This window comes from Folsomia candida, unplaced genomic scaffold (assembly GCF_002217175.1).
Source record: "Folsomia candida strain VU population unplaced genomic scaffold, ASM221717v1 Fcan01_Sc008, whole genome shotgun sequence".
Classification (NCBI taxonomy): Eukaryota; Metazoa; Arthropoda; class Collembola; order Entomobryomorpha; family Isotomidae; genus Folsomia; species Folsomia candida.
The window spans coordinates 4,905,149-4,918,015 of NW_019091200.1; the positions used below are offsets into that span (position 1 = coordinate 4,905,149).

At 35.7% G+C, this 12,867-nt stretch overlaps 1 protein-coding gene and 1 non-coding gene across 5 annotated transcripts; one reads left to right on the forward strand and one right to left on the reverse strand.

The window, feature by feature from the left end:
* The first annotated feature begins 1,385 nt into the window (after positions 1-1,385).
* On the forward strand, positions 1,386-5,791 carry LOC110853118. Of its 3 annotated transcripts, none has more exons than XM_022101357.2 (7): positions 1,386-1,594; positions 1,709-1,971; positions 2,044-2,432; positions 2,566-3,084; positions 3,284-3,681; positions 3,750-4,308; positions 4,731-5,791. In XM_022101357.2, the coding sequence occupies exons 2-6, from the start codon at positions 1,810-1,812 to the stop codon at positions 3,887-3,889; spliced, it is 1,608 nt and encodes a 535-aa protein (XP_021957049.1). In that variant the 5' UTR covers positions 1,386-1,594; positions 1,709-1,809; the 3' UTR covers positions 3,890-4,308; positions 4,731-5,791. The 3 variants fall into 3 exon arrangements, with proteins under 3 accessions (XP_021957049.1, XP_021957051.1, XP_021957050.1); XM_022101359.2 differs by having other exon boundaries at positions 4,765-5,791; XM_022101358.2 differs by having other exon boundaries at positions 3,750-4,282; positions 4,765-5,791.
* On the reverse strand, positions 5,513-10,701 carry LOC110853069. Of its 2 annotated transcripts, XR_004835474.1 has the most exons (3): positions 10,069-10,701; positions 8,715-8,791; positions 5,513-6,882 (listed from the first exon to the last, which is right to left on the reverse strand). It is a non-coding gene; the product is annotated as an uncharacterized LOC110853069 (transcript). The 2 variants fall into 2 exon arrangements; XR_004835473.1 differs by lacking the exon at positions 10,069-10,701 and having other exon boundaries at positions 8,715-9,875.
* Between the last annotated feature and the right edge of the window lie 2,166 nt (positions 10,702-12,867).

Below are 12,867 nucleotides of genomic sequence, written 5' to 3' on the forward strand. Positions count from 1 at the left end.
AAGTGGTAACGTGATCTTACTCATCACAAAAATTAGCCAGATAGCTTTATAACCAAAAACGACGTGAAACATGCGAAATAATGATAATCTTCTTTATTATATCAGAATGCAGCTAATGCTAACCTTCAATTTTTAATTGTGTTACTCACAAATATGTTGCAATTTATAGTAATTATTATACCTTCCCATTCCCATATTACTTGCGGCAAATTAAATATTTTGGACAATAGTTCATTTTTCTGTCTACCTGCTTAACTTACATAGTAAAATCATATGCCGTTTTATTCTTTGAGTCTATTAAAATAAAATTTGCAGCATTTACATATTTAGTTTCTAGGATTACGCAATTTTATGTCTTAATCTTAATCTCGTCGAAATAAATACTTAAATATTAAACTAAAATTACGGAAGGTTTCTATTTGGACAATTTTGCTTAGGTTAAAGCTTAACAGGAGTAAGTCTTTTTTCATTTTAAATTTCTTCATTGTATTTCTCATTTCTTGCTTCGTCAAATATTTGCATTTTAGACATGAATGTTTACCCAGTGCGACACTGTTCAAGTCTTCCGACTTGTTTGTTTCCTTCCTTTTTCCATTTTGTTATTTACCTTGCACTGAACAGAAGAATAAACCGGGTTGAAACGGAAGTGAAAGCATGAGGAGAGTGAAAAGTTCAGTCTTATTTATCCTCCCTCAGGATAAATATGTGAGTATTTTTATTCTCTAAAAAATGTGGTAGCAAAATTTCTGAGACAAATTTGACCTACGTAAATTATTCGTTCGGTGACAAATCGTTAAAATGTGCAATTTTTCATATTTTTGTTTCATCATTTCTAGATAAAAATATTATTTTTATAAAAAATAAGTTAAATAAATATTTGCAATAAATTTATATGAACATGTTTGATGTCTTAAGTCATATTTTTAGAAAATTTAAAACATTGAGTTTGTTATTAGGTGGGCGGAACGTCGTCAGCAGTTTTATTAATATAAAAAATCATTTATGCAACTTTTCATGCAAAAGAATTTGAAAAGTTGTTAATTTTTAATTTTAATAATTTTAATTCATTTTAATTTTTTTTAGTTTTTCTGGAAATCTCACGTTTCTCAGAGATCGAATTTTCTCCGAGAAACTTGAATTGGGCGTAACAAAATTATGAGAAAAATTTTAGCTACACGAAAATTATTGGTTCCGTGACAAATGTTAAAATTTGCACCTTTTCATGCAAAATTTGCAATATTCTTATCTAATGTCGTATATAATTTGAAATGAATGTTTAAAATTTTTTGTGAGATTTTCTGGAAATCTCACATTTCTCAGGGATCGGATTTTCTCCGAGAAACTGGAATTGGCCGGACAGCGACACCTTTCCCTTCTGACGGCTCCACCACCACGAAACCCGCGCCAACCAACCTGTTGTTCATTAACAATTTATTAACTACTCCGTCACAAAGAAAACGAATCAATTTTTAGAAAACGGACAGCCAAACTATTTTTAATATGTGAACAATTAAACTTTAAATTTTTATGAGGGGTGAAGCTAATTATTTTAATTATTTTTGGACGACGAGAGTGCATGTTAATGCTGGACAAGGTTAGTTTTGATTTCACTTTTGTGTTGAAAATTTTGCGTAGTTGATAATTATAATTATTCTGGAATAATTAATAATTGTAATTTGTATGTATTTGTGATGATTTTTAATTACAGGACTGTTTTTAACCTTAAACTGACATCGATAAGACAACGAAACGAAAGGATCTGTAATTTTGTAATATCGACTACTTTCGATCGCAATTTTGTAAATTATAATGGCGACTAATGGAGGATGTCCACCGCCAAGTAAGGACTTATCTCGTGAGAACAATGGGAACGGAAATCAGCATAATGTTCACATTGTTGGAAATAAAGTTACACCGAAACCGGTCGTCGATCTGGATGAGGATCTGAGAAAGAAGGTTGAATCTCTCAAGGTAAAATATAAATAACTATCAGAATTAATTGTTGTGAAGAAAATACACTAATTTTCATCCTTTCTCTTGTAGATTGGTGACACTAAAAACCAATTATTCCGTGCAATCGGCGACCCTGCTGCCGACCCGACGAGTCAATCGAAATCTTACGAAGATTGGAAGGACGAACTTCCCATTCATCTCAAATCGTTAAAGTTTATGATTGGCGTTTTGCACGATCGCCATCAATCGTCGGGTTTTGTGTCCATCCCTGAAAATCCTGATTCTGCACCGAAACTACAAAACATGAACATTTTAGAAGACGAAGGGTGGGAAGATGGGGCTGATCAGGTGACTGAAATGCTGTTCAAGAAACGACCCATCCGACTGCCATATTACCATCATTATGGGTTGGGTGTGGGTGGTGGTAGTGGTGGGGCCGGGAGAAGACCCAGGATGGTGGCGACGACGAGGAATATCCCGTAAGATAAGAATACATCAAAATTTAGTTGTTTCGTATTTTCTTTCAAGTGATATAATTGGAACTAAATTATATTTTAAATCATCATTGATAAAATTTTAATGACATTTTTCTTAATTTTTTGACTGAAATAGTCGACGCCGTACAAAATCTGCTGGACCCGATCTCTCCTCTTATCGGAACGAAACCCCATTTGGCACCCGATCCTACAAGCATCGCGACTCCGACACGGCCTTAAGCTCCTCCTCGACCGCTTGGTTTCGTAAACGACGCTCCATCGATCTCAACGGAGTTCATGTCGTAGAAGAAATAAGTGAAGAGGACGAAGATGATCTTGAATTGGATCGTATCCTTCACCACCGGAAACGGATTGGAAGTGCGGACGGATCTCCAGACTCGCTCAGCGTTGAGATGGAGTTAAATTTGAATTCGGATTCTTCTTTGTCGAGCCCCATTTTGAAACCCGTTCATCGACTTAGACGCGATTTGTGGAATATTTCACCCATCTCGGAAGACTTTTCCGAATCTGATAAGGAAGTCGAGGTGGCAGTTGGAATTGGTGGTGGGGACGAAGAAAATGCAAATCTAGATCTCTCTGCGGTATCGTCGACTAACGCGACGTTTGGCGATTCGTGTCTAGTTAATTCTTCAAGGTTAAATTGTTTTTACGAAAATTTTCTATACTTTATACGAAATTTTGCAACATTTTCATACAGCTTGCAGTGTTTTCTTATAACTAGCAACTTTTCTTATGAATTTTGATTTCTGTGTATCCAATTTCGCAATATTTATTTGCAATGTTTTATCTAGATTTGCAACATTCGTCTTATAAAATTCTCATTTTTTATCTAGACTGAGCTGCTCCTCTCCCATCTTGGCTCATTCTCCCTCCCTGAGAAAGACGCCGGTCTCAAATTCATCAGTACTTTCATCCTCCCATGTTGACACTCCTCCTGCCACTGGAATAAGCAGCGTGACCAGACGAATTCGTGCCATTGCACGATGTCTCGACGACATCTCGGACAAAGAGGAGGAGGCCAATACTTCAACGACGGAAGAAAGTGACAGCAGCAGTGACGAAGAGGAGGAAAAGACTGAAAGTTTCGAAATCGATTTGTGCGCTGCGGGTGACGCGTCCTCCTCTTCCGTGAACCTTGACCTTCTCAATACTTCGTTCACGGACGTGAGCAGTTCAAGTTTGAACATGGAAACCGAGTTGATGCAAGAAGGCCAAGCTAAAGTTGCCGATGGTTAGAAAACATAAATCATCATGGTTGTCAAATTGTCAATAATCATTAGTTATTTTATGATACTACAGGGGACAAGATAACGCCACCATCCACGATAACCACGACAGTCTGGGAAACACTGAGTGCTAACATTCAAGCTCACATGGTTGTCGGTAATCCAGCCGGATTTGTGGAGGGGGTAGATCGAAATCAGCCTAAAAAATCTTAATTATCGTATTATCACATTAACATAAGGACCAGTTAAAACTAATCTGACTAATTGTTTACGAAAATTTTGCATGTTCTAAATCTTGTCGTCATCCGGCCACTGGTTTTCTCGTGTTTGTTACGTTCCTAAAAGCAATTCCAAAAGTATGGCGTCAAAGTTCTTAACTATCATGATTTATTTATTAGTTTAGGATAATAATTTACGAGATTGTAATCTTGAATGCCTTAATTTCTCAGTGTCTTATTTAATTCCGCCTTGATTATCAAGACAAGGCAAAAAACTTATTAGTATTCACACATCATTCCGTTCAAGATTGAATTTCTACTAGTTTTTTGAACGAAATCAACTATTTATGTAACAATAGATAGACAGGAGACACACTATATTGACAAAGTCATACATACACCTGAGGAGGGGAGGTTGTGTACTATCAACTCCCGGATCTCGATGCCCTTTGGATATTTTGTAGTGTCCCATGAATGTACAAGAACCCTGAAGTGGTTTGATGCCATGGCCACATTTGCGCCCGCCACACCCACTCAAATGTGCCCATAAATCGCTTTCACTCCAGCTTTCACTCATTCAAAACCACGCCAAAAATCCAATTTTACTCCGATTTTCAAATTTCTTTCAACATTATACTCCCAGATAGTTGCTTTCTTATTTCCAACATCAAACTCAACTTTTTGAAATTCTTAGTATTTTTAAAATTTAAAATTCTGAATGAGCATTGTTGTAGTAATCAACAAAACAAATTATGCCTGCGAAATAATCATCCAAAAATCAGGACAAGGATGTAGGATCCGGGAGTTGATAGTACACAACCTCCCCTCCTGAGTAGGTAGACCCCCCACAAATCCTTTATTTTATTGTAGTTGTTGTGAGTGTGACAACTTGTCAGCTAAACAAAGGAAATCTTACTTCTTCTTCACCTGTCTCGTATATCTGTCTTGTCTCTACATTATACATTTATTACTAACGATATAAAAATTAACAACGCAATTAGAAGAACGAAAATATGACGAAATCCTGTCCAGCACAAGACAAAAACAACTCAACTCGCACAGTATGCAAGAGAAGAAAGACAAAACATCTCAGTTTACTAATCGGTCGGTGATCCGGTCGTTATTCTTATCGTGTCACGATACGAGTAGAATTTATTTATATCTATTGACTATTATATACTAATCCGTAGTAGTGTATGAAATAAGTCAATCTTTTTTCCTTGTTGGTAAATCTGTCATAGTTTTGTGGAGAATTACGTCTTATTTCATGAATGATTTGATTGATGAATTGATTTCCTGGTAGGTTGGGCTTTTTCTAGAGATAAGAATATTAATATTCAGTCTTTTTGTATGGCGTGATTGTATTTTTGGGAGATTTGCTGTATTTTTCCTGGCATGTTTTTGTTTAGGTTGTCACTGTCAGCATAAATACGTAGGTAGTATTGTGTAACAAGTACTTTACTTAATGGTTACTGTTTTTTACCACGCTGTGTTTTCAGCTTATTTCTTCCACGTTGTTTTGTTTTATCCAGGCGAATGAAAACATCATTAGTATTTATATTTATGATAAATTATGCAATTGTGTTGTTGTGTGCATTGTATTCAGATTTACTTTGGGCAGAAAAAATGGATGCGTCGTCGTCGTTGTTGTTATTTTTGCCTTATGTGTACGGTTTGTACCTAATTGTATATATTGTCATCTTAACTGTTTGCTGTTAATATTTTTACTGCTGTTAATTAATGATGAGCTAATTGGTCACTAAATGCAGGTAGGTTTTAAGGCGAGCTAATTTTATGAAAGTATTAAATACTTGTCCAAGACTCGATATGATGAATTATTACTTTTGTGTAAGAATTGGCGAGTGAAGTGGCAATAAAAAACTACATGTGGGAAAACTAAATGTGCAAATATTATGGAAATAATTGCGGCAGGAAGTCTGTCATTAGTGGATGTGTGTGTCATTACTCAGGTACATACTCGGCTGGCATGCATGCATAATAAATCGGTTCAATGCAAATAGGTAACGTAACAGAAATGCAATTACTAAATAGCTTTGTTAGACCGGAAATGAATTTGTAGTTTGGATGACATTTCCATAAGTTCAAAGTTCGTATTATTACGGGAGAAGAAACTTTGTGCTGAATTAAGAAATAAGACAGTTGTGTCCGTCCGTTGGTAACTCGTGAACGAAAAAAACATATAAACTTGAAACTTTCAAGATGCACTCTTAAAGTCATGGGACACGGCGAGTTCAAAGATGGAAGGTCACTGCGCCAGGGCACAGATCATGATTTTTTTAAATTAGAATGACATCATGTGAGTTCTCAACTCGAGAGCATACATTATTTCAATATTTTTATTTCTTATATAAAATGATTAAAAACCTTGAAAAAATTAAAAATTCTGAACCAGTTTTAAGTTCATACATGGAAAAATATGCACCATTTTTTTCACAATTTATTCATTTATACTATTTTTTGCAATTACAGATGTGAATTTGCAACCTATTTCAATTCCTTCCCAAAAATAGCTTGTTTTAATACAATTCTGACATTTTGCTTATACATAAAAATGGCTTAAAAACTAATATGTACATAAATATATATGACACAGAATTGGCACGCTTTTTGTTAAAAAATTTCTTTCACATTGGAAGTGGTGGTTTCGCATCGCCACCCATGTTGATAGCCGTGCCGGATTTGTTTGACCTGCGTCGACCCCCAGCACCACCGTCTTGATCATTCGCACCGGAAATGGCTTGTGCCGGCTGCTGCTGCTCCTTGTTCTTGACGTAGACGGATTTCTGCAAGGCGACAATTTCTTCCTTCACGTCCGTCGGGATTTTAGTGTCGGAGAACAGCTTTTCCGTCCAGAGTGAGGGGTCAATATTGAGCGTGGGTGCGTACTGGTCAATCCGATCGAGTAGAGTTTGTGGATAGTCGGGCGAGAAGTAGTTCACAATGTCGGGAGGAAAGCAGGAGTTGATGCTAAAAAAAGAGAAAAAATTGAAATTGCATCAATTTATGCATTTTTTCACAGAAACTTTGCAATGATTGATGTAGTTTACTGTAGAGTGCAAAAATACAATTGTGCGAAATCTTTGGAACGAAACGTATAGTTTAATATATATGTAAAAATGTAGTTTTCGCCATAAAAGTGGAGCACCTAGAGATTTGTTAAATCAGTTAATTTTTCTAAAATCTTAAATTAGACGTGGAAATCATGCATTTTATTTGTAAACTAATTCTACATAATTTGGCAAAAACAATTTTGCCAAATTACAGCCACAAGTAATTTTAAGAGATACGAAATTATTTTATTAGAAATCTAATTTAACCAAGCTTCTAACTAGTAAATCATTATTTTCTAGTTGTACACACATAAAGTATTTGAGCACAATTTCGCTAAAATTTGCACATGAAATGATATTTATGTACATATTAACAAATTAATTTTTTTTAACTTCATACATTTTAAAATCTGTCATTTTTCTTCTTATCTATTTATAATAAACTCGCATCAATTTTGCCATCCCTGTTTTTCCCATATCCGAAATAAAACCTGAAGATCTATTCATCCATCAATCACTTGCCTTGACAAAGCTCAGCGAAGGAGGTAGAAACACAAACGAGGGATGAAAGACAGAAAAGAGATCCAATTAAAAGGTTGAGTGATTGCATTAGATGAGACCTAATTTTGGACATCCACTTGCGTCACTCTTCCTCCTCTAACAAATACATTGTGCGAATCTCAAACTACTTATGTAACTTTGTCTCCCTCAAGTTCAATTTGGGAAATGCATCGAAACTTGAAAGCTGTAAATTAATTGGGGTTTTACGACCCCAAAGTGCAACATAATCTCATTAAATTGCACAATTGCTAAATATTTACAATGTACGTCACCCCAATTTCGTGTTTATTCTATTTTGCAGAGATGCTTAAAATACATGTGACAATTCGCGAATTTCGCACATTGTTGTTCCAAATATGTACATCTATGATTTTCATTTTGCACACAAATTTTCAAAAAATCTATCCCACAGCTAAAGTTAGTTAGTCACCAGAAAGGTGGACACATCACGAAGCAATCAAATTATGAGTCACGTTACGTCATTCGAGTCGAGGCTTAATTGCACTCAAGAAAACCCAGCCCAACAAGATCGTCCTCTCGACGATCTTGGTAAAGAAACTACGTTGCATACGACACAATATCATGAAATCTTGTCAAGTGGAGTGGAATGAATCATCATCAAACAACATGATACGATACGTACCTCGTGCCATGCGAAACACAAATTTGCACACATGTGCACATACTTAAATTGAAGTATGCAAATGTGACTAACCTGAACAAGTGTGACAAAACACTTGTTTAATGCAGTGAACTACATACAGATATTTATCTCTCTACGTATAAATTACTTATGTATGTACATATGTAAATCTCATGTATGTTTTGCGATTAGTCAGAGGTTCTACACGGTATCGAATTGATCAGGGATTTTTACCAAAGCAAAAAATATGTATGTATATCGTCACAAAGTCAGGCTGAAAATGCAAACACGGAAGAAGCGTTGATAAAATCCACGCTTAATCTAAATCTACATCCTTGTCCTGAATCTGCATAAATGGACTAATGGCCTACGAGGCGTTATACTATCAATCATTTTTCGTGTGGATTGGATTGAATTATGCATAAAGTTTGAAAGTAGTAAATATCGTCCCTGAAAGATACAACTTTTACCATATAATTTTGCATAGTTTGCGAAATTTTGTCAAACTTTGTAACACATAAAAAAGACACCTTCCAAAAACTTACAGTTGGATATGCTCCCTCAAAATGTCGGGACAATCGGGTGTCAGCAATTCTTGGATTTTCCGCAGGCCTCCTGACGTCTGTAAAACAAAGGCGAAACAATCAACTTCAACTTCAAGTCAAGATCCGGATCTCATCATGACACCACAAAAAATGGTCAAATTCAATAACCCCAACCCACACTGTAGGTATTTCACCTCTGGCAGAAAACCCAAGAAATTTGTAGTAACGTAGATATTTTGCCCATGATTTCATTTCTCCTTTGTGACTCATATTTAATTTTAATTGGACAACGTACTTTCTCTGTAGCTAAAATTAAGCCATACAAATTTTGCCAAAATTTCTAGTAACGAATTTACTATCGGGAATTAATTTTGGCCAACTCAACCACAATTCTCGACTTCCTCGTGCCGTACATTGTGTGACATCAAATTCTGGCAACTCATTAAATCAGGGAGCGTTGCTTGTAAGGAGAACGCATGATAACGATATCGCAAAAGACAATAGGAGATGAAATGTGGTAAATCATATCGTATAATGATTCAGGAGACGGAGTAGAGCTCAATCAAATCATGAAATCAAATCGTCGCACAAAGGAATCACTGAGAACAAAGGGGCACAAAGTCGTGATAAAAGAGAAATAGTATATTTATAGGGTGACGGCCGTGCAGAAAGGGTGGGGTGCAATATTTTTTGCACAAGTTTGCAATTATTTTGGGGTGATGGGGAGTGGAACATGAAATTGTGCAAAAGCAGAGGGCACATTTCGTATGCATGGCCCATTGAAGTACGACTTGCTTGAATAATGGAATCGAACAGGATTTCATGACTGACAGTGTTTCTTAAAATTGCAAAATTTTTTCGCACAAATTCGCCACGAGTGGGAAAAACTGGGGGAAATGTTTATTTCACACTCATTTCACGCAGCTACAATTTACTGGAACAGTTTAACAAGTAAATAATTCTTGTTACTAATAATACTTCACTCTTTTGTGTTTGTAACCCATTAAATTCTGTTTAAATATTTGTCCACGTTTCCAAAAGTGAACAAATATTACAAAATTTGCATAATTTACAAACATCCTAGTGAATTGCGTCATTACAGAGGGTACAAAGTACGAAACACTGTTTCTCTCCTCGACGGAGTTAAAATCATGAACAAAAGGACGCTTTTTGCAGTGAGGGATAAAATAATGGGAGTCACAAAATCATAAAAGGAGTCACTATCGATTAAATGATATCAATTATGTGCACTATTATGATAACGAAAATGGTGTCAATTTATGAGGTCGAGTAAGTAAAACAAAGGAAGAAACGATAACGAACGATAAAAAATTGAGGAGACAGAAAAACATACCACGAAATTGCGACGAGCTCCGGGATCCTTGGGGAGAATCTGGAATATAAAATTTGGACAAAATTATGAAATATTTTTGAAAAAAGTAGTAAATTTTGAGGAGAATTTTTTTTAGTAAAATTAGGGCAAACATTTGCAAATTATTTTTGCACACTAGTTTGCAAGCATATCGGCAAACTTGGAATGATAATATCACTTGTCATCATTTTACCCACGCGTTGAAAATTCCCATGCAGTTTTAAACAAAGTACACAAACCAATATTGATTTTCTCCTCGTGTTGCTAAATTATCGAGAAAATGCATCCATTCTAAAGTAACATTTGATAGGAAAATCGCAGTTGTTTCTCTCATCAAATTTTTAACTCGTCATGTTTATCCACACGAGTCTGATGGAATATCTAATCGTACATGATGTGGATTTACAGAAAAGATGTCATCATTTTAATAAGTATTCTCTGCCATGACACATTTACAGCTTGTCAGCTTACTTATTTTACAGCTAAATCCTTTCTGGATGGGCAGAAACGATGTCATCATTTTATTCTTTGCCATAACACGTTACAGCCATACCTGTTCACTTTCATTCATTTGACTTATTATGATAGTGAATAAAAATAAAAATACTGTCATTTAAATGAAAATGACAGAAGGATTCCGTCATTTCAGATGAATGATTGTGAATGAAGGGATTTTTCACCCATTTCACCGTATGGTTAATACATGGGGTGAAGTAACAAATGAAGTCAGATGAAGTGAAGTGAAATGAATTTGAACGAAAATGATTGAATGTGAATGAAAATCTTCACTCAGTAATCAGGATGAATGACTTATGAATGAAAACTAAATTTTTGAACAGGTATGATTACAGCACGTCAGCTCATTTTATCGTCACATCCTTCACGATGCCCCCCTCTCCATTCAGTCGAGAAGGTGAAAGCACTCGAAAAAAGTAATATTAAATTGAGCAGCAAACCCGACTTGACCAAAGGTGACGACGGAAGTACATGTTTTTTTGTGCTCGCAGCAGAATATTATTGCCTATGCAAACACGAAAAATGTGAATTCGTTCCTTCATAAAAGGCAAAAGGCAGGCCACGAAACGAAAGAGAGCAATTCAATTCCACTCAACTTTCTCCACGATGCGTCGTGCGCAAATAAAAATATGTATGAGAAACGTGATACATGTTACGTGTCACCATGTTAAACAGGAGCATGCCACCCAACCACCCACGTACGTTCATAGTTCAATCCACCCACGACCTATTTGGTTATTACACGATGGTAAAATCCGGATAGAAACAATTCAACGACACTATTAATTAGGGTAGATTTGATCTGAATGCATTTGCAGAAAAAGCACAGGTGCATGTGCTCACATGCACATGGGAAATGAAACGTTATCAGTGACACGCTAATTACGGAACGAATTAGTAAAGTATCCTTAATTAAGTGGGATTTTGGGTCAAATCGTGATTTTTTTTAGAGGAAATATGCATGCAAAACATATTTTGGCATAAAAATTAGGAAATTCGGGATAAAAAAAGACGACAACTTTCTGTGCCGAATTATTTTGCATACTTTCTGTCAATTTTTTATGCTTCAATATTTTGGCATACAAATTAGGAAAGCGAAATTTGGAATAAAAAACATGACGACTTTCTCCCACTTATTTTTGTGCCGACTTTTTCTTTCTCCGGCTGGCACTTTAGTATTCAATTTATCAAACAAAAGGTCCCCAGATTACTTTTACCCAGTAGTCTACTCTACTCATGGATTGCAATTTGTGAACAAAAATATCCTGCCATGTTGTCGATTATATATTTCCTTTCTATGGCTCGATTCATTGTCGCCTACTCGTTTTGAATAAGCGAAAGGAACGCAAAAAAATGTGAGAGGAAGAGGTCTGCACTCTAAATAATTTTGGAGTAAAAGTGGTTATCGAAAGGTAAGGACATTAGGTAATTCTATTTTTTGGTAACGATTGGTAAAAAATTGGGAAACAGTAAGTTACTGTCTGGTATCAAATTGTGACTATATGGAACCAAATTGATCTTACACACCACCCGGTAACAATTTGCTACCACAGTTTTTACAGTGTATCTATGAGGGATACATAGTGTAAATAATGTGAAAGTCTCATTTCCTGTCGGGCTTTACATACGCTTTATCTGAGCATATGCATAGGCCGATAAGCGCCATTCATTCCCACCACGACTGTGCTTTGTTCATTAGTCGGCGGACGGAAGTAGGAGGCATTTTCGTCAAAACTGGCTAAAATGATGTCGATGGATAAAAACCTTTCCGCACAAAGGCTCAAAAGTCCAGTATTCTGCGGAAGGCAGAAGTCTCGCCGTGTCGAAAAAGTCGTGACCTTAATTCCAACAAATTTGGGACAATTCTCCTTATTTACTAATTGACAAGTTTTTTCGTTTTAGCAATAAATGGCACCTAATCTGTGACCACATGCCAATTTTTTTGCTAATTACATACTTTGAAAGCTACATATTTACATACATATTATTTAAAAACAGTAGGTAATAATAATCTTGGAAGAAAAAAGTGCTCTATTTTCAAACGTTTCTTGCTACCTAAGTTAATTTTTAGCTCGTCATAAACACGTCATCAGAATAATTATCATAATTATTTATCAAGTTTATGTTCAGGGTTTTGTTTGTTTGTTTGTAACGTGATGCAGTCTCGTGATCGAGATTTATCATAAAATCTGTGTAAAACCAGGGATTGTTATGTAACAAGTGTTAGAATTTGGTATTAAAAATATAAATATTTAATAGCCTTCA